The sequence below is a fragment of the Lemur catta genome, chromosome 1, assembly GCF_020740605.2.
Source record: "Lemur catta isolate mLemCat1 chromosome 1, mLemCat1.pri, whole genome shotgun sequence".
NCBI classification, from domain to species: Eukaryota; Metazoa; Chordata; class Mammalia; order Primates; family Lemuridae; genus Lemur; species Lemur catta.
This window is the reverse complement of record NC_059128.1, coordinates 145,678,319-145,699,488: the sequence shown is the minus strand read 5'-3', so window position 1 is coordinate 145,699,488 and position 21,170 is coordinate 145,678,319. Positions and strand designations below refer to the sequence as shown.

At 47.6% G+C, this 21,170-nt stretch overlaps 1 protein-coding gene across 1 annotated transcript in view; it reads right to left on the bottom strand.

Annotated features, from left to right (window-relative positions):
* Positions 1–12,177: 12,177 nt before the first annotated feature.
* TRANK1 (tetratricopeptide repeat and ankyrin repeat containing 1) overlaps positions 12,178–21,170 on the bottom strand; it is a 76,924-nt gene continuing 67,931 nt past the window's right edge. Inside the window, exons 20-23 of the mRNA XM_045537044.1 lie at positions 19,475–19,620; positions 15,591–18,640; positions 14,851–14,949; positions 12,178–13,766 (exon numbers count right to left, since the gene is read on the bottom strand). Coding sequence (XP_045393000.1) covers positions 13,666–13,766; positions 14,851–14,949; positions 15,591–18,640; positions 19,475–19,620 — 3,396 coding nt within the window. The 3' untranslated portion in view covers positions 12,178–13,665. The remainder of the gene's footprint in view (positions 13,767–14,850; positions 14,950–15,590; positions 18,641–19,474; positions 19,621–21,170) is intronic.

The window sequence follows — 21,170 nt, the reverse complement described above, 5'->3', positions numbered from 1 at the left end:
GAGGACCTGCGGGCCGGGTTTCCCAGAGAAACCAGCTCGCTCACGCTGCAAGGGCGGTGCCTGCGTTTGAAGCTGAGACTGACACACAGCCCCAGATTCAGGCTGGGAGAAGGCCAGGAGCCACGCTCTTCCCTCTCCCCGTGGGCCTCCCCCTGTTTTCTCTGTTCTCCCCTTGTCCCCTCTCAGGAGCTCAGCTCAGGTGACCTGGCCCCTCAGCGAGCCACCTGTCTTGCTGGGCAGTGCAGAGGAGCATGCTGGGATGGGGAACAAAGGAGGCAGCACTTGAACACTCTGATACTCAGATGCACCCACTCGAGTGCACACTCCTGGCCCTGATTCTGTGTTAAGCTGTGAAACAAAAATATGTCTCATCTAGATGGGAAAATGTGTCTAGAATAGCATTGTTGCACTCCCCACACACCCCGCCACACCACCAAACCGGACTGTGCACTAGGTCCGGTGAGCTGTAGGTGCTCTGCTCCCAGCCTTCCCTTCTTTTCTCTCCTGCCTTCTGCCCCCCAGGGCCAGCTCTAAGTTCACTTTGGAAGTCTGCAGAGCTGGTTCGGGGGGCGCCCAGAGAATTCTTTTTAATGGTCCTCTGGCTCTTGCACTCCCTCCGAAACATAGGTCCAATTCAATTCAACACACATTTATTAGGCACTTGTTATAGGCCAGCCCCCTGCTTACTGCCAGGACAGGCAATTAGGAGGCTCTTGATCTAGAGCAGCATGGTATGACAGGACTTTCTGGGGCAATGGGAATGTCCCAAACCTGTGCCATCTGATAGAGTAACCACTAGCCACATGTGGCTACACTGCACTTAAAACGTGGCTCATGCAACTGTGGAACTGAATTGTCCATTTTATTTAATTTCCATTCATTTTCATTTGTGTTGCCATAGGTGGCCAGTGACTGCTCCGTTGGACACTGCAGGCCAGGAGGCAGCAGATGTGTGCACGAGAGCCCTCTTCCACCTTCCGCTCTGAGTCCCCCAGCAGAGGCATGGAGGCCACACGCTGAGGGCACAGCATCAGCCCCCACCTCAGAAAAAGAGGGTAATTTTGACAAGGGATTAGGGAAGGCTTCTAGGAGGTGGTGGGCTGGGAGAAGAGGATTAAAGGAGGGAAAGGACTTCAATAGGTCAATCTGGGTGGGAAAGGGAGTTCCAGGCAGACACCAGCACTGGGAAGAGGTGCGGAAGCTGGAAAGCGCAGTATTCAATCAAGCTGGACTAGGGGGCTGAGGAAAGCTTAACTGGCAGGGGACACACCAGGGGCACCCTGGTGTCTCTGAGCAAGGGAGTTAGTCATCAGGTGAGCTCCAAGGAGCAGGCAGCTGTATCCAAGACACAAACGAGGGGGAAGTGGGGCAGCCCTGGGAGGAGGTAGGAGCCATGGTCCCAGCAAGGGAGAGTGAAGACCTGAGCAGGGTGAAGGTAAGTGTTCAGGGGAGGGCAGTGTGAGCATCTCCTCAATGCCACTCCTAGCACCTCCTACTCTGTCTTGCATCCCTAGCACCCAGCTAAGTTTCAGTCGATAAAAGGGGGTCAAAGTGCATAGTAAGTGCCTGATAAATGTTTGCAGGAAGGAAGGATGACATTGAGCAATCTCTCAGGCTTGGTGATCAGTTAGAATTTAGCCATGGGGATGAAACAGGGGTAGAGCTTCATTCCCTCACACTCCAGAGCCTACTAAGGGCTGCACACATAGGCATGGGGGATGAGGCAGGAAACAGCCCCGGCTCTGCCCATGGGGAGGGCCCAGCCTCACTGAGGGATGCAACCAGCTTCCTGTGAGGCTCCTGACTGAGAGGAGGATGGCCCTTCCTGAAAATCAGGAAATCGGGAAGAAAAGCCAGTGGGCAGCCCAGTGCGTTTTGTTTGGGGCATGCTGAGTTCCGTGTGCAAGTGAGACATGCGGGTGGAGAAGCCCAGTAGGAACTCAGAAGTTGGGGCAGCAAGACTTGATTGTGAAGTCCTGAGCATAATAGGGAAATTGAGGCTGTGACAGTGGTGGGGATGTCCCGGGAGAAGCAGAAAGGACAAGAGGGAGGCCGAGGCAGAGGCAGCACTCACAGAACAACCTTCATGCTGCCCCACAGTCAGCCTGCTGTCTGAGCCCCCCGGCATATGCAGCGTTCTGGTCACCGGGATGACATAAATCCCTGGGTCCCCTTTGCTCAGCCAAAACATGGCCAGCACAGGCCCTTGTCTCTGTGATTGCCAACTGAGGCTAATGGACTCAACCAAACCCATTCTCCTTCAAATGTTGCTCAGAAATGCTGATGCCTTTACCAGGTGTTATGAGCTGAATTGTGTACCCCAAAATTCATATGTTGAAGGTCTCAGCCCCAGCACTTCAAAATGTGACTGTATTTGGAGATCGGGTCTCTAAAGAGGCAATTAAGTTAAAAAGAAGTCATTAGGGTGGGCCCTAATCCAGTATGACTGATGTCCTTATAAGAGGAAATTAGGACAGACAGGCATGGAGAGATGGCCAGGTGAAGACGCAGGGAGAAGACAGGCATCTACAAGCCAAGGAGAGAGGCCTCATGAGAAACCAGACCCACCAATACCTTGATCTTGGACTTCCAGCCTCCAGAACTGGAGGAAAATAAATTTCTATTGTCTAAGCCACCCAGTCTGCGGTATGTTATGGCAGCCCTAGCAAAGTAATACACCTGCTCATTGTTGGTGGGTGACAGCCTTAGGCACGAAGGCCTCTAGCTCCCTTCTTATGCCAAATCGGTATCCCCCTCCCCATTGAACAGAACCTCCTCTGCCCCTCTCTGCAGGACCCCACCCCCACACAGCTGCTCCCATCAGGACACGGATGATACAAAGATATTTAGATTCCTTCAGGTTGCAGTCTCCCACTTTAGTTTTTAAAATATCTCCTGTAATAAGGGTAGACAAAACAGTGTTTGTCCCTTGGCAAAGACTCCTTCTTGGATATATTTCCAGACTACAATTTACTTGGACTAAACTGCAGTGGCTTTAATTCTACCTGGACACCTTCAGGCAGCCTGTGCATTTTTTTTTTTTTTTTTTTTTGGTCCTATGAACTAAATACAAAGAAGGAACAGAGGGATGAGAAATTAAGCCACATGTACCCTCTTCCTCCATGCCCCAGTCCAGCTGTGCCCTTGGGACCCAGGCCACATTCCACCTCCTCCACATGTACAGCCTGACAGCCCAGCATCTCTGGAGTCTACTTTTGTTCTAATAGGATTTCTGCATCTCTAAAAATTTTACCTGAAAGCTCTTGATAGGAAGAAGATTAGAGTTCTATCAGGAAAGTGGCTCAGTTACAATCCCAGGTCTCCCTGAAAATGCTCACCTGACTTGCGTTCCAAAGAGCTGAGTTTGGATGAGCCAGGGGAACTGGTGATCGAGGGCAGCAGTCCTGCGCTCGGGTCCAAGGACTCTGATGCTTGGCATCGGGCTTGCGTAGTCCCAGGATGACAGACTGCATCTTCTGCCTTTCATCCAGCTGTTCTGCCATCTCAAAGCCCCAGCCAGAGAGGGTAAAGTGTTTGTCCCCTCGCTCTGACCCAGAAAAAGTCACCAACTTGAACTGTACTTCTGTTGCCAACCCCTCACCCCTTGTGAAATCAGGAACATTCCGCAGGAGGGAATCTTTGCCTTCCTTGGATGGCCAAGCCCTGTGTTGTGCCAGGGGTCCATCTCCAAGGCCAACAAGACCAGTGGGAAAGATCCCCAACCGTGGGTCACCACTGTGGCTCTCGCCCAGGAAGACGGACTTTGGGAGCCCCTCAGCCTGCAGTGGACAGGTAACCAGAGCTGCCGCAGCGGCCCCACCTCCTTCCCTCTGCCAAATTAGCACCTGCCAGGTCAGCAGTTAAAATAACCAAAGGACCCCAGAGAATTGGAACCATACTGACATCTGCTTGAAGGAAAACTGAAGGGAGGAGGAAATTGGTGGGGTAGAGGATGGGAAAAAAGTGTCCTTATGCTCAATAAAATGTCCACCCTCTCTATGCCTGTACAGTTCAAACAAACTTGCTGGGAGACCTTGTGGGCAACTGCTGGAGTGGAGGGCCTGAGGGACGCAGCTAGACAGGGTGCTCAGAGCCTTGTTTCCATCTGCATAATAGATGTACTAACGGCAGCTCCCTCGTGGGTTGTCATGCGTATTCAGAGGCAGTCCCCGTATGAGGCAGCGCTGAAGGACTCATGTAATATGTGATGGATGTTATTAGCAAAAGAAGCCGGGCAACGAAGCAGGAGGATGCCATCAGTTGTGATACTCACGGGCAAGGATGCTCTCAAGGAGCAAGGCAGAAGGTGTAGAGCAAAATAACTGAGAGCAAGATGTAAAAGGATCCAGTGATAAAGTTCAAGGTATAAACAGTGGACAACCTCAGAAGCTGAGGTTCCCCCTTACAGGCGGCTGGAGATGCACACCAGGTGGATTTGGGTCAGCTGGATGAGAAGACAGGACCAAGCCAGACCAGTGTGGGACCTCAACGGGTGTCCAGAAGAGCAAGCTTTCCTACCAGGCTACCATCACCATGGGGCACACATTACCTCTTAATGTTGCTTTGTAAACACCTGGTGGGTGAAGTGGGTTCTTTTCTGACCACCTCTTTGAGAAACAAATATTTTCCCTCTTACACCTCTCCACTGTGATTTCTAAAAATTTCTTTATTGTTTTTTGTGACCACAAATATAATCCAAGCTATTTTTAAAAACCTGATTCTTACAGAATACACAAGGTCACCATCACCAATTTGGAACTAAATTTTTGTTTATTTTTACAAAAATGAATGGAACCACAGAGCCCTCTCTGCTGCTTGAGTTTGCAGTGACCTTTGCCATATTTCCATGCCAGCACATTTAAGTCTTCTAAAGACTGAACCACACTCGTGGTATTTAGCCATGCCCCTGCAGAATACTTGGGTTATCTCCAGTTTTGCACTCTCCCAGACACTCCTGCAGTGAACATTTAATTGGACACTTGTAGGAATGTTCCTCTAATGTTAATCCCTAAAAGTAGGAAACTGGTTATATACATACAATGAAATATTATTCAGCCTTTAAAGGAGGAAAATGACAGATGCTACAATACAGATGAAACTTGAGGGCATTATGCTAAGTGAAACAAGCCAGTCACAAAAAGACAAATACTCCACTTACATGAGGTACCCAGTCAAATTCACACAAAGTACAAGAGTGGCTGCCAGAGGCTGGGAGGAGGGGAAAATGGGGAGTTAGCGTTCAGTGGGTACAGTTTCCATTTTGCAAGGTACAAAAGCTCTAGAGATATGTTGTACAACCATGTGAACATACTTAACACTACTGAACTGTACACTTAAAAATGATTAAGATGGTAAATTTCATCTTATTTTTATTTTACTACAATCAAAACTAATAACAAAAAAAGGAGAAACAGACCCCCCCAAAAAACTCCAAAAAGTAGGAATGCTGGATCCAAAGGAAAGCCCATTTTTAATTTTAACAGATATTGTTGAAGTGTCCTCAAGAAAGGCTGTTCTGATTTTTGTTGCTGTTACAGTATGTGAGAGGCCCCTTCTCCCGCAGCCTCTCCAACACAGGCATTATCAACTTTCTCTCCGTCATGATCTGGTGATAGCAGATGGCAGAGAAGGGGGGCAAAAACTGACACACTGTACTTGAAGTATAACAAAAGAAGGTTTGTCTGCTGAACCCCGCTCCAGATACTCAAGAGTGACCGCAAAGTAAACTTGGTTGCAGCTTTCCGCAGGGGAGGTGCCATCTCTGCGAATGCCTCCAGAAACTCCAGAGTTATTCTAGTTCTCTTCCCCCATCCCACTCCCTAACCTTAAAACGATGACTCCAAAAATCACAGACTGGCCTACATTTCCCTGAAACAGCTGTCCTGCCGAATCTCTAAAACTTGGGTTAAAAATAGTCTCTGTCTCTAAAAGAAAGCCGGGTCCCTGGGAACAAAGCCCTCTTAGAAATATCCCCACCTCCATAAAGGGCACACAAAAGCTGACCCAGCGTGGTCCCCGGAGCTCCTCACTGCTCGTGACCCCTCCCTGCCATGGAAACAGAGCCCTGCCTGAAATCTTTTCATGTTCTCCGTCCATCTGTGGAGGGAAAGTAGGAAGGGAAGGAAACAATGCGAATACAACCTAGCTATCAGCTTGTGTCATTATTTCCATTTTATAAATTCCCAAATGGCCTCAGAGACTTAAAGTAAGGTGTCTGAATTCATAGTCAGTATGAGAAGCCAAATTTTAATCCTAGGTCTTGCTCCAAATATACCAAGGTGACAGCACCCTGTTCCCCATTGCAACCCTTCCCCTCTAAAGGTTCTATTATATATTCAGGTCACATCACCCATGAGAAGAGAAAGATGCATGTGTCTTAAGCAGAGAACATAGAACTCTGAACAGGGCTAGAGCTCTGCGGCACCAGGAGACAGGTGTCTAAACAACAACCCACCTCAAGAACGCCTGGTACCTTGCTGACGGCTTCCCCCTCCTCCTTCCTGAGCCGGGAAACACATTTTCCTGGGTGGTGGGTGGGAGTGAGGATCAGCTGTCTAATGTTGTTGGCAGGGCTGGTTTCTCTGCTGCAGAAAGGAATTAAAGTCTATCAGGTTAAACAGAGAGGTTTCCAATGAACTTTTAAGCTCTGTGCCGTTACGGGGGTGCTGGGTTTGGAGGTGGCTCCTCATTCCGCCCACCTGGCCTTTTGTTGTACAGTCAGAATCTCTGAAGCAGATTTAGAGTGACAAGATCAAATGAAGCCGGTCTCAACTGCCTATGAAAGACATTTGCGGCAGAAAGGAGAGCAGCTGCCTGCTATGCTGATTTACCCATCCTCCCAGCTAAAGAAGGACCCAGGGACAGATTTCTGGAAACTACATGGTATTGATCCAGAAACATGTTTAAGGCATCCCAGACCCCAGATAAACCTGCTGGAGAAGGCCAGGGAAAATTTAATGTATTTTATTGTGCGCATGTGTGTGTGTGTGTGAGAGAGAGAGAGAGGTGTCAGGCATAGAGCAGATTATGATGGTATCATGGCTAGAGAATCTCCAAATGCCAGATTCCTGTCCTGCAAGGACCCTGAAGGAGATAGATGTGTGAGGAGAAATGACCAAGAAGAATAGCACAATGCTGTGTTGTTAGCTAAGCATCATGCCCCAGACCTGCAAAAACAGTACATATCCAAGTGCCCCCCATTCACATTTCAGTACCCAGGAGCCCCCTGGCCAAATGGCCCTGAGCCTCTTCCCCACTGATGCAGTGGGTCCAAGGGGGCAGGGCAGGGTGGGACCAAGGGTGGCTGTTTGGGGAAGAGGGGCAGAGCTATGGGATTTGTTTGGATGTGTGGCTGAAATGTCCACACACATACCAGGGAGGGCCCCATGGTATAGGACAAAGCAAAGGGTGGGAAGAGAAGGGGTCAGGAGAGGAGTCTCCGTTTATACCCTTACCCCAGACCCCACAGATTTTAGGGGCAGGCCTGTCCTCATGTGACATGTGGCTGCCAGTGGGTCAGGAGAAGCAGAACCCAGGAGTTGAGTGAAAAGAACCCTGTAATGGTCAGAGGAACCCACTCCTCCTGCAGGTTGCCCTGGCAACCAAGTCTCAGCTGCGGGTGAAGGCCTGCACAGCCAGCCAGTCGCCAAGGTTCACAGGAGAGGTTTCCAGGATGCAAGGGTGGGTTCCAGAATCCTCCTGCGGTAGTAGAGTCCTAGGCACTACTGTCCTAGGATCTCCACTAGGTCAGGGAAAGAGGTGGATGAAACCCTTTCCTTCCAAGGCAGACCGTGTGATACGTGGACTCCAGTAGGGCGTTCTGTGCTGCCACCGCCCTGCTCACCAGCCTCAGACACACCCTCACTTCTTAGATATATAATTAGTAGTTATCACTCTACATTTTGGAGAACTGATCACAGATGCAACATGCCTAACAGTACCTGACACACACTAGGGTCTTGTTTTGGTTATCTATTGCTGTGTAACAAACCACTCCGAAACTTAGTAGCTTAAAACAATAATTATTAATTCTCATGCTTCTGGGAGTTAAAAATTTGGGCAGGTCTCAGCTGGTGGTGGTTCTGCTCCATTTGGCATCAGCCGGGGTCACTGACTCAGCCGAATTCAGCCAGCACCAGGGCTGAAAGGTCCAGGAGGTATTTACTCGCATAGATGGTGCCTTGGGGCTCCCCGCCACGTGGCCTCTGCACACAGCTGGCTTGGGCTTCTTCACAGCATGGTGGGCTCGGGTATTCAAACTCTCACAAGGCAGCTGGACTACTCCAAAAGCTGCCAGGCCTCTCAAAGGCCAGACCTGGGATTGGCACAGTGTCACTTCTGCTGCATTCTATGGGCTAAAGCAAGTCATAGGAAAGAGGAGATGGACTCCACTTCTGGATACGTGAGTCTCTCTCTCTCTCACACACACACACAGAGAGAGAGAGAGAGAGAGAGAGAGAGAGACAGGGAGGAATTAATAGCAGCCATCCTTGAAGTCTACCTAGCCCTCAACTCTTTATTCAGAATTTCTGTTCTCTCTGTATTGTCCTCCCCCCTTTCAAGAGAGTATTACAGCTAAGACTTTTGGCTTCCTCAGTCAGGAGTGCGGCAGGAGCCAAAGGGCGTCATGACCAATAGGGACGTGCACTCACCCTCATGGCAATACAGTGCGGAGGTGAGAAAACTTCAGGGGGTGTCTCAATGGTTCATCCACAGAGGCTGGACCAGATGCCCCAGGGTACCCAGCCTTGCCAAGCTCAGCTGGGAAGGTAAAAAGCCCCCCATCTTCTCAGATATCCTGCCAGCTGGGACAGAGAGGGTGCCCATGGCAGCCACGATGACCTGAGGGAGAGAGGGCCTCCCTTATTTTCCCCATACCACACAAGCCCCCTAATACATAAGAAACTCCAAAGACGCAGAGGGTCCTCCAATAATGATTTAGGTGCAACTTCCCACAAAAGAGGGAATAGGGCTAGAGCAGGATTTAATGTAAATAAAATGTGACATTTCCTGTGCAACTGAGATTCACCTGTCTTACATTGTTGTTAGATCATTAAACTCCAGGATTATCAAAGCCACACTGAAATCAGATGGAAACACAGGATGCTCACATCCAATGCCATTAACATTTAAAAAAAAACAGAATACCTCATATGTATATTGGGTAAAACCTGGAATTTGCTTTGCTGAGATTTTAAGATTGAGTGTTTATAGCCTTTGTCATTTTCCTGGGCCACAGGAGTGACCCCCATCCAAGCCTGGAGGCCCTGAGAGCTCCAGAGAGTGAGGTGTAAGCCTTGTCTGTCCCCTGGCCTCATGCCTGTCACATCTCCACACGCCATGCACCCACCTGGCAGCACTGGACTCCGCCCCTTGGGAGGAGCCCAGAAGAGCCTGCTCCATGGGCAGGAAATTAGTAGCTGATGCACTCTGGCCACCAGTAGGAGACTTGGTGACAGTCAAGACCTTGGTGACAGTCAAGAGCATGAATATTCCCTCTTCCCACATCATCTGAGAGCAGGTGTAATGTCACACAGAGCTCTATGAGCAGGTGCTCTTGCTGTGGTTAGGGCTAGCCAGGGTGCCCAGCAAACCTGGGGCTCATTTTGAACTGCAAGTGAATACTCCAGGGAAACTGAGGCAGGCTGGCTAGGACAAGGTAAATTTTAGTAACCAGCCCTGGGGGATGGGATTCCTGCATGTGAACTACAATAATCAGGGTAATGAAGGGTGAGGGCGCTGAAGGGAGAGTAAAGCCGGCAGCTTTGTGCTGTGCTGTCCTGTGCTATCCACTGGGAATGGCTTTGCCCAGCTGCTTTGTCCTGTCCTTGAGGGCCAGAGGCCAGGCTGCTCCAGGTGGGTGACAGTAGAACACAGGTAAGTTTCCTTGTGGGGCATTCCACTTTCCTGTAATAAAACACTGTTGGCAAAAGACAAGTGAGAGATTGAAGGAAATGAGCTCTTTAAATGCCCAAGGGCTGGCACACTCTGTGCTCTGATATTGGGCAGGAGTGATGGACCCCAAGAAATTATTGCCGGCATTTGCTGTTGACCTTGGTGCCTGAGTCCTTGTGGAAAGAGTTCTGGCTGGCATCAGAAAACCCTGGTCAAGTCTTTGTCCTACCCCAAACTGGCTCTATGACCCTGGGTAAATTATATAATCTGGGCCTCAGTTTCCCCACCAGTGATTTTGCTAAGGTACTGAGATGCTAGCACAAAGCTTGGGATACCGTTAGCTCCCATGTCAGCTTTTGTCCTGCCTTCAGTCATCGGAAGACTGGACTTCTGTCAGACAGAGGACTTCTTCCAGACAGAGTTTGGAAGAACAAGCGCTCTTGGCTAAGAAGGATCAGGCTGGAGTATGTGTGTGTTGGTGGGAAGAGGGGAAGGAACAGCCACCAGAGGCCTAAGACCCTCCCCCTCTCCCTAGCAGGCCTCAAGGGAACCAAACAGCATTCGGAATGGTTAACACTGACTGCAAGGAAGTGGAGCCAATGTCTAAGGCAGTTAGGAAAAGTTTCTTCTTTGTAATGGGTTTTTAGAAGATGATCTGTCCCTGCAAATTCCCTCCCTTGACTGGGAAGATGCACAGTAGGTGCGTATGTGCTTATCCAGCAGCTGGACACACAGGGGTGCCCGTAGGGTGAGCTAATGGGGTGATCATGACAAAGCAGAAGATAGCACAGTGGGCCTGGCTGCTGCCCTGTAACAGGCCTGCTCACAAGCTTGGCCTCTGGCTGGCATCTGGAACTTAGATCCAGGAGGGTTCCCACCACTCCCAGGACTGACAGGAGTGGCTCCCAATGCCTAAACTGTTTTTATAAACAACGTGGTTTACACTGAACACTACTTTCCTTCCGAGACTCTGGGACTTTGACATATACTAGGTAGAAGATACCTATTTGACCAGCCCCCAGGAAATCCTGAGCTCTAGGCCTCTGGTGAGCTTCCCTGATTGGCAATATTTTACATAGCAAGTTGTCACAACTCACTGCTGGGGAATTAATCAGGTCCCGTATGACTATGAAAAGGACCCTTGGAAGCTTGCACCTGGTATCCCCCAGACTTGGTCCCATGCACCTTTTCTCTTTGCCAATTGTACTTGGTATGATTCTGCTGTAATAAATCAGAGTCGTGATTACAACTACATGCTGAGTCCTGTGAGCCCTCTTAGTGAGTTATCAAACCTGAGAGTGGTTTGGGGGAATCCCTGACACACACACCCTTCCTGGACTTCCAGGCCAGGCCAGGCCAGGACAACAAAGCCCCTGCAACTGGACTCCAGGACTCAGGTCATTAATGGAAATTACTGATCCTTCTGCTACATTCCTTTCTCCTATCCCAACCTCCACATCCACACTCTAAGGAGCCTTACAAGTTGAAGGGATGGATTCTTGCAGGTCATCTCTCAGGCAGTGAGTGCTATTGAACATTGCTGATCTAGAAGGCAGCAGGATCATCTGTTCCAGTTCTGAGCCTCTTTAATCTTAAAGCATAGGATCAGATGCTTTGCTAAGACTCAGCTGTCCCTGCTCACCTGACACAAGCAAACACTGACATCATAGCACAAGACCTGAGGGTATTCAAACACATGGCAACACTTTACAGAAACACTCTCCATCAGGCAGGAAGGGATCTTAGACCAATTTCCCCAAACAGGAAACTGAGGCCCTGCTAGGTTATGTAAATGCTGTGCTACCCATGCAATGCACATTTCTACCACCACTGCTTTCTCACATTTCCATCTCTCTCTTACACCAGATCATGAGGCTCCTGAAGGTGGTGCTGCACTCAGGCAATCAGTGTTGAATAGATCTGTCTCATCCCAGCTTACACGGCTCACTAGGGGCTGGAGAGGGATTGAATTCCAGGTCTTCTGCCTCCCACGGCAACATTCCTTCTTAGGGAAAAGGCCTGGTACATGGAATGGGAAAAACTCCCTACAGTCCAAACCCTGCATGCTCAGGAGCATCCTAATTGGAGAGAAGATGCACAAGGCAGGCCCTCAAGAACACTTCAACCAGCTGTGAGTCCCTGGACTGAGCTTTATTTCTCTGTCCCTGACCAGTAAGCTTCTGTCCTGACCAGCATCAACCGTATGACTAGAAGAGACCAGCTCCGTGATTTACCCCTTTACTCTGAGGAGAGATTGAAAATAAACAAAACAATAGCAGCAGGTAAGAGAAATGATTTAACTTTATAAAAATGTGGTAATACAGCAAGATTTGGTTGGGGTTCTGTTTCTTTTTTGTTCTGTCAAGCAAAGTTTATAAAAAACACCTGGAATAAAAATTAGAGACACAACCTAATAAAAATTATAAACAAACATTTCAAGGGGACAGAGTCACTTAGAAGAGAAAACAATAAGCAGCAAAAGCAGCAGCAACATGGGGGAAAAGTTGGTTCTCTTGTGAGGACGAATCAAAGACCAGTGTGAACCTGACCTTTCCACACCAGGCTGAGCAGAGAGGTGGGGTAAGGGTGGGCAATGACCCTCAGAGAGGCAAGAAGGCTTCCCAAGTGGGACCACACTGAGGGCTGCTAGCTCAGTGGATGAAGGGGGGAAGCAATGGCCTCCTACAGAAAGGCCACACCCTGCCCTCTTACAGGGCCGACCAGCCATGTGGCAGTGATTCACAGCCAAATCCTCATGGATTGGCACTGTAGGGCTGGCTTCCTCCTCTGTCCACTAGCTCTTAACTGACCTGCGGTTCTGCAGGTCATGGTCCTACCATGGTGAGCTCAGCGGGGAGAAACTCATCAGAATGTCAACCTAAGCTACAGTGGCAAACTTGCCAGGGAAAACCAAGAAAACTAGATATATAGGGCCGCATAAAAAACACTTTTCGGAATGTCTGCACCACAGCCAAGGCAGAGTTAGGACCACCTTGGAGAGGCATGCTGGGAATGCCCCCAACAACATTCCCCAGGCTTTCACCTCTGGGCCAATTCTTGACTACGTTCTGAGGTAGTCTAAACGTGACTTGCACAGGTAGCTGAGAACGGTCACAAAAAACGGAGGAAGGGAGGGCAGAAGAGTTGCCAGAGAGAGAAATGGCTAACATTTATAATGGAAGAAACTATACTACAAATGTAGACATAGCCAGAGATAACCCAATGCAGCCTAGTATCACGGTGGCTGGTGGTAGGGCCCACACAGACCCTGGGCCACACGCAGCTCTTGTACTACTTAATCTTGCAGTAGTGTGATAGGAGACGAGGGGTCCACAGAGGGATTTTCTGGTCCAGAGCAGTGGCAACTCTGAGGTGAGAGGTGTCTGTCTTAAACACCTAGTCCCCTGCTACTGACTGGTGTCAGGATAAGGATGAGCCAGAAAGCCTGGGGACTTTGAAAGGAGGAGTCCCAATTTTCCCTTCAACTATAATTTCTCTAATCTACACATGTTTCGCAGAAGGAACTAATATTGTTAGACTTCACTTGGAAAACACTTAAGAGGTCCCTGTAGGTGAGGAAGTAATCAGACCCTAAGCCACTATGGAAAGACAAATAACAAGAACAAAAAGCAAAGGCCTTGTCAGACTCCCCTACTCATTTTTGTAATGCTAATTCACATTCTTTTACTCTTGGGGCCCAGCACTCAGAATTCTAAGTCAGGATGGAATGTTCTAAAGGTTGAGGAGGCAGCGGCTGTGTGGATGTGGATGTTAGTATTTTTTCTGCTTTCCACATTTTCGTGAACGCCTCCTAGGACGGAGCTCACCAAAGTCTTCAACTTCATCTTCATAATCATCTTCTTGAACGATACCTGTTTAAAAAGCAAAAAACAGAAACAAAGTGCAGAATGGTGATTTTGGTTTTTTTAACCACTCCACTGTAAGATATAACTTTCTAGTAAAATCTAACTTCTCTGTAATAAGGGTGCCAGAGAAGGAGTATTTTCCTCTGAGTAGTGATGTTGCTTCTCAAGAAGAGCCTGAGAAAACACCCTTCCCCAGAATTAAGCTCTTTTATAGGTTGGTTCCTCTGGCCTTATTTTAGTGGCCCTTTAAATAACAAAGAAATCAAGCAAAACCTAAAGTCAACCATAAACTTGAGTTGGTATACCAATTATCTTCTATTTCAAATAAGCACAAAACCATAGTCCCCAGAAGGGACTATATGCTAAATATTTTTTATTGGCACAGATATTTGTGCCAAGTCCCTTCAAGTTTTCCCTAACTCTGGTGTCTGGATTTTCCAGGAGCTTCCAGGGTTAGGGAAATACTTGGAGCAAGAAGAAATGTGGTCTAGCCAAGAGGGGGCAATAGTTGGAATGGGAAAGAGAGAAGACATTCCAGATCACACAGAACTTGGCAAGATAATTCTGACTGCCAGAAAGGAAACCTGATTCACTCTACACAAGCTTTTAACCCTCTGTAGGAAGATGTGTGCAAATTTCCCCAATGATTTTGTTTGTTTTGTTCAAAAAGTATATCCCCAGGCCTAGAACAGCATCGATACATACTAGACACTCAATAAATATCCATTGACTTAAGTAACTGATTGACACAGGAAAATATATTTATCAAGGGATGGCTTTAGAATACTTTGCCCATCCTTGGGAGTCCCTGCATGGAGTATACGCAGTGACTAAACATCGTCAATAACAGCTCACGAGCAGTAAGAGGTTTTCAGCAACTAACATGAGCCTGGTATAACAGCTCTCACAGTCAGATAGGAAAGTTAAGATACTAATGTTGCCAATAATTTGACTCAATGGGGGTGATGATCCTAAACAGTGAAAGGCCACTGTTGACATCACTGGGCAGCCCCACTTTAGATTCACCTCAGCAGTATTAAGAACCACAGGACCCAAAGTGTTACCTGTCCCAGAATCTAGGACTCCTTACCTTCCTCCTTTAAGCAGAGCTCTGTTTTCACCAGCCACTCTCGTGCACGCCTGACCGACAGGATCAGAATGTTGACCAGCCGAGTCATCGCCTCCTCCGCTACAGAAACCAAAGAACGGGCTCTGAGTGAAGAGGTCACCACAAGGACTAGAACAACAAGTACTACAGCCAAAGCCCCCAAGCCCTGGACTGTTTGTGCTTTCCCTAAGGAGAGCCCTCCTTACAGGGTAAGGGACCAAAAGTTGCCTTCTGCTACCACAACAAACTACAATTACAGGCTAGCCTGACACCATTACTGTGTATCTACAGAGACTGCCAACTGCAAACATTTCAGAACACTTGTGTTCAAAGGTCATTAAACCTTAAACTGGAAAGAGTGTCTGAATTATAGAGTGCTTTAAAATATGCAGTTTCACTGAGTTTATATATAACTTCTACTCAATGTTGCTAAGAAGTAGCTTCTTCTTAGATCCTCTCCATAGAATTAGTAATTTTCTCATCTGCAGCACCTGGGGAAACTATCTTGGCCAAAGATAATCACAAACTTATAATTGGGGCAGGGGTGGTCCAAACAATGAGGTTTTGCTGTAATTTGAGAATGTACATCTCTGACTTATATTCTGCTAATGCCAAGATTCCATCATCCCCAAGTCAGAAGTCACTACAAAGGATTTAACTCTGATGAGCATTGTCAGAACCGGGTCTAACCCCTTCTGGGCCCCATCTCCACAGGCCCTTACCACCAGCCCAGGCCTTCCGCCTGTAGAGGTCCTCCACCATATCCGAGACCCTTTTGATGTTCTCCTGGACCTTCCTCTGCAGCATGTGGCTGTGCTCTTTAGAGCCCAGGTGACTGTGGATCCACACACTCTGCTCGATGTCCTGCACCACCATCTTGCCTTCGTCAATAGCTGGGTCTACCTTCTCAAGGAAGAATTCTGAGTATTTCTGGTAGGCCACTTGCTGCCTCTGGTGGCCTTCTAGGTGGATGTGCTGCTCGTAAGACTCGCTGTTCCTCTCCCGACACTCCTTCCCTTCCAGCTCAGCCCTGGAAAGGATCACAGAGTCTGAAGCCACTCCCTCAAATGCTTTGCTGGGGCTGAAATAGTTCTCAGGGCTGCGGATGAACTTCACCCCACACAGGTCACACTGAGTCCTGTCCACGTCAGCCCTTTTGAAATTCCCAGCCCCAGGCTCCCTGGCCTCCTCCCTGATGTGTTCCGTCTGGGTGCCCACCCTTCTCCTCCAGCTAATGCACAGAGACACCACCAGACACGCCCTCCTCAACTTTCGCTGGATGGAGGCCTTCCGCTGCTTTTGGGAAAGGATGGCAGCCAGGAGGTAGTCTCGATCTTCTAATGCCAGCTCATCTGTCTCATCCTCACCAAACTCACACTCAGGTTCAGCTAAGTAGTCCACAGGGTCCACACAGAGCAAGCGATTCAGTCTGACTTCCTCATGATAGAGGCCACGGAACATGGACCCTTTGGTTTGCACGCTGTCCCACCGCCAGTGGCAGTCCATCAGGTACTCTTCATCCCGCTCAAAGAGCAGTTCCTGCAGTGCCTCAGCCACAGACTTCACAGTGACTGCCATCAACACCCGCCTCACCACCTTTAGGAGCCTCTCAGGAACCTGGTCTGGGCTGTCCATGCTCATGAGCTGCAGCCTCGTCTCGATCTCCTGGAAGTGGCGGTACAGGAGAGGCTTGCATGACGGCTGCAGGACCTCCTCAGCATTCACTAGCATCACCAAGCACAGTACCAGTGTCCGCTCTGCCTCGCCTGAGACCACACAGTTTATTTCACTGAAGGCATCAAGCAGGACATTGAACTGCACATTCTCACAGCCACATAGCACCTTGACAAGGTAGGACAGGTGGAACCGGAAATCCTGAATGGCTCTTGTCACATCCTTCGGTTTGTATTCCTGAATTATGGAGAATACGTCCCCAAACTCCTTGTCCTTCTTGCTAAACAGGAACTCCCAGTAGTGCAAGAGCGCAATGTAGCTCTTGGGGAGGCACAGGATGGCATTCTTCCAGAGACGGGCCAGCACCACCCCACAGTGGACAAACTGGAACTCCAACAGGGCCACTGTGTTTCCAATGCTGGGGACGAGTGGTTCTTTGCACCTCTTGACGAGGACATTCATGAAACGGAAAAAGAACCTTTTGTAGTCTTCTGGGTTTCTGTACACATAGAACTGGTCGATGCAATTCTCCAGCAGCCGGATGAAACACAGGTGGGTCTTCTCCATACTTTCATCATCCTTGTTGGGCGCCAGCATGCCAAATTTACCTTCTATTCCTTTGATCTTGCTGCCTCTCCCCCTGCCCCTGTCGTCTTTTTCAGATTCTAGAGCTTTGAGCTCCCTGTTATAGTTGTCCTCCTCCTGGTGGAGCAGCTTTTCAAACTCCTCTGGGTAGTTGGAGGACAGAAGGAAAGCTTGCATGGCACTCAGCCACAGGTCTGTGGATTCCCGGCGGCTGCGTGCTCTTTCATTTTGAAACAGAAAGTGGATGTACTCTTTCAAAGCAAACCTGTAGGATCGGAAGGATTTGTAGTGTGGTTTGAGGATTTCTTTACATGCCATGGGATTTTCTGACAACACTCTCTGATGGAAATGCTTAGGGAAGAGGACATTCAGGAAGGATTTGCAAAGGCCATACATATCTGTAGACAAAATATCATCAATTTCTTCAAGTTCTTCAGCTAAAATTTTAGGGAATATTTTTTTAGCTTCCAGAAGCAATCCGTTGATTGCCACCAGGTGTATTTTCGACTGAACCACACACTTGGCCTCACAACGCCGCAGAGGCCTGTGAAAAGCATCACAGTTTTGCTCCTCACATTTTAAGCCTACAAGAAACCTCGTGCAGACCTGTGGGTAGGTCTTCCCAAGCAAGCTCTGTGCAATCTGACACAGCCTGCTCAAAAGGTGTTTGTTTAAGGCTAATTTCACCTGGTCAGTCATTATCAAGTAATGGTCTTTTGTCTTCTTCTCTCTCAAGTTTAAATCCAGGTCAACAATTATTCTTAATATAGGCCCAGGGTCATTTTGAGCTATCTGGCAATACTTGGCATCCACCTGGGAAATCCCAAAAAACTCAAAGCAAGATTTGACCATTTCCTTCTCAGCATTGTTAGTCACTCTTTTGAGGGCCCTGACTAGATTGAGGAGGACTTCCAAGCCCCCCGGAGCCAGGGCCAGAACCTTCTCAGGCTCGACCTCACACTGGCTGGCTGCTTCATAGAGCGCTTCCACCACTCCAGCTGAGTGGTTGAGTGTGTCAAACTTGAGAAAGGCATCCTTGAGCTTCTGAAAGTCTCTCAGGATTACCCCCTGCAGGAACTGGGCCTCAGCAATGCCGGACAACTGGCTGGTTTGATAGCAAAGGTCAAGTGCTTCTCTCAGAATGGCCTTGGTATGTTCCACATCAAAATCCCTGGCCACATTGAGGCGGGCAGCCCCCAGCAGACACGAGGCCTGGAAGTCCTTGTCCGTAGTAAGCCTGGCAGCCTCCAGGAGGCAGCCGTGTTGCTTCATCAGCAGAGCAGCCTCTTCTCTCCGACCTTCCCTGTTCAGCAAGTCTGCAGCTTCTGCTATGCATTTCCGAGACTTCAGGAACACCAGCTGGTCCTCTATGTCTAGCTTCGAGAGGACAGCCAACATTTCCTTGATCTTATTTGCACTAAGGTACTTTGCTGCGGCTTCCAAGTAAAACTGACTGGCAGAATAAGAGAGCTTGGAAATGGGAAGGGTCTTGGTCTTTAGTATTTCTTCATACCTGCAAAGACAGAGGACACAAATGTCAACTTACTATCGCCCAACTAGCAGAAAATTTCCTCCAAGATACATCAGAGAGCAACTTAAATAAAACTTCCAAGTGTAGGTATTACAAAATAAGACCAAAACTTGTCAGGCATTCAAGCATTTTTATAAATGCTTGATTTTACATCATTATCAGTATAATAATAATGAATAATAAATTCTTCATTCTTCAGTAGGGGATTAGTGTGCTTTAACAAAATATAGCGGAGATACAACCCAAGCAAGTGGGAGTTAAGTTTGACAGTCAATCTATAAGGCAAAATTTATGCATAGTCAAAATTACCCTTGAAAATACTCCCTTCAGCTCTACAAAACCATGATAATCATTTGGGATATACAACTCTGTTCAATTTGATGTGATTAATGAGAAAGGATAAAATGGGGGCTATATGCACATCAGCAACTACGTTAGTCTCCCCCTTATTATCTAACTTATGATTCTTCTCTCTTGCCAGGTGTGCACGTGGTTGGATTTGTGTGAGATTAAGGAAACTCTGAAGGGCCTCCCCTCATTCTGCTGATCAAAGTCAGTATATTCCGTTATATACACACTCATAACACACCCTCATCTTCTTCGCCCCCCTCTTGTGACACTCTGTCAAAGCTTATAAAGAGAGTGGAAAACACAGTCTTGCTCTCAAGGCCCAGCACCGAGGCCACCACTCAGGCAGAAGGAGGGCAACATGACCATGCCACTTCGGAAGTGTCAGGGAACCACCACCCAGGGCAAGCTGCCCCCAGGGAGAAGGAGGAGAAATGGAGGGAGAAGGGAGAAAATAAAACCACCTACTTTTCCACTGCAATAGCAGCTTCTTCAAAAAGCTCCTCTTGGCAGCACATTTTGAGTGCTAGATCAAATTCCTGAATCTGCTCAAAACATCTGAAAGCGTCTTTGTAGCACTGGCTTCGCTTATAGAAATAGGCAGCATCTCTTATCTAGGACAGAGTAAAAAATTACTTTTAGAGTATTCATAACATAACTTTCTAGTCTTAAAAATACCACAAATAATAAAGAAATGGTTTATGTCTGCTATTTATTAGAATCCAGTTAAAACCCCTAAAACATAGATAATATTAGGAAAATGAATTTATAAAGAGAAAAATAAGGTTAAATCTCAACCTCACACATACACAAAGGTAAGTCCCAAGTGAATTAAAGATCTAAGTGTGACAACCATTGAGGGAAAATGTATGAGGATATCTTTGTGACCTTGAGGAAGGAGTAAAGACTCCTTCTACAAATAATATCTTCAAAGAAACCCAAAACACACAAATTTCAGGAGAAAAACTGGTAGATTTGATTACATCAAAACTGTTCAAAGGGGCACATGAAATAAAGTTAATAGAAGACAAATATTAACATCTAGATCAGCACTGTCCAAGAGAACTTTCTGTGAAGATGGAAATGTTCTATATCTGTGCCAAACAATCTACTAGCCACTAGCCACATCTGAATATTGAGCCCTTGAACTGAACTTTTAATTTTATTTAATTTTAATTAATTTAAAGTTAATGACTCACAAGTGGCTAGTGGCCGCCACACTGGAGTGGGCAGGTATAGAACATAAGAAGGATTCCTGCAACCACAAGAAAAAGACTTTCCTGGAAGCGCAACAGAACACTAGGCAAAAGATATAAACCGGCAGTTTGCAGTGGGGGAAACTTGACCAACCAACAAATAAATGAAGATGCTCAACCTCACTAATAATTATAGGAATGGAAGTTAAAACTACAATGAGATACATCTACCAGGTTTGCAAAAATTGGAAAATCAGAACCCACTGAACATGGTCAGGAATGTGCAGATCACAGAACCCTTATGCACAAAGTAGTACAGCCATTCTGGAAAGCAAAGTGGCCATCCTTAGTGAAATGAAGTATACGCATACCCTGGGGCCAGCAAGCCCACTCCTGGCAATACATCTCAAATAGTCTTGCACAGGACTATGAGAAGATGTGCTGTACCATGGTGCTGTGTATGGCAGCCAGGAGGTAGCAGCAGCCTGGACATTCATCACTAGAGAAGGGGAAAAGTCTATGCAGTGGACACCCACTCTGGAATATACAGCAGTCAGAAACGTGGCCAGACCTTAACACCATAGCAGGAGGTGGAAAAAGTGAAAAAGAGAACAAGATGCCATTTAGATAAGCTTAAAGTATATATGTATAGAAGATACCATTATTTATTCTTCAACAATGCAATTTGAGGACATATATTAAATGTATTAGAATGGCTGCCAATGAAAAGAGAATGGGAATGGAGACTGGCTGTGAAGAAGAGGATGAACAAAATAAAACACAATGAGTGGGCCTTGTACCCACCAATGGTGGGTTTGCTGTGAACAGAAGAGTATATTTGACTCCTCTTCCTGTCACACTTGCCATCCAGCCCATCAGCTGATTCTGTCTGCTTAGCTTCCCCAACATTGCCCAGATGCGCCCACATCCCACCACCTCCGCCACTTTCATGGCAGATCCCGCCCCAT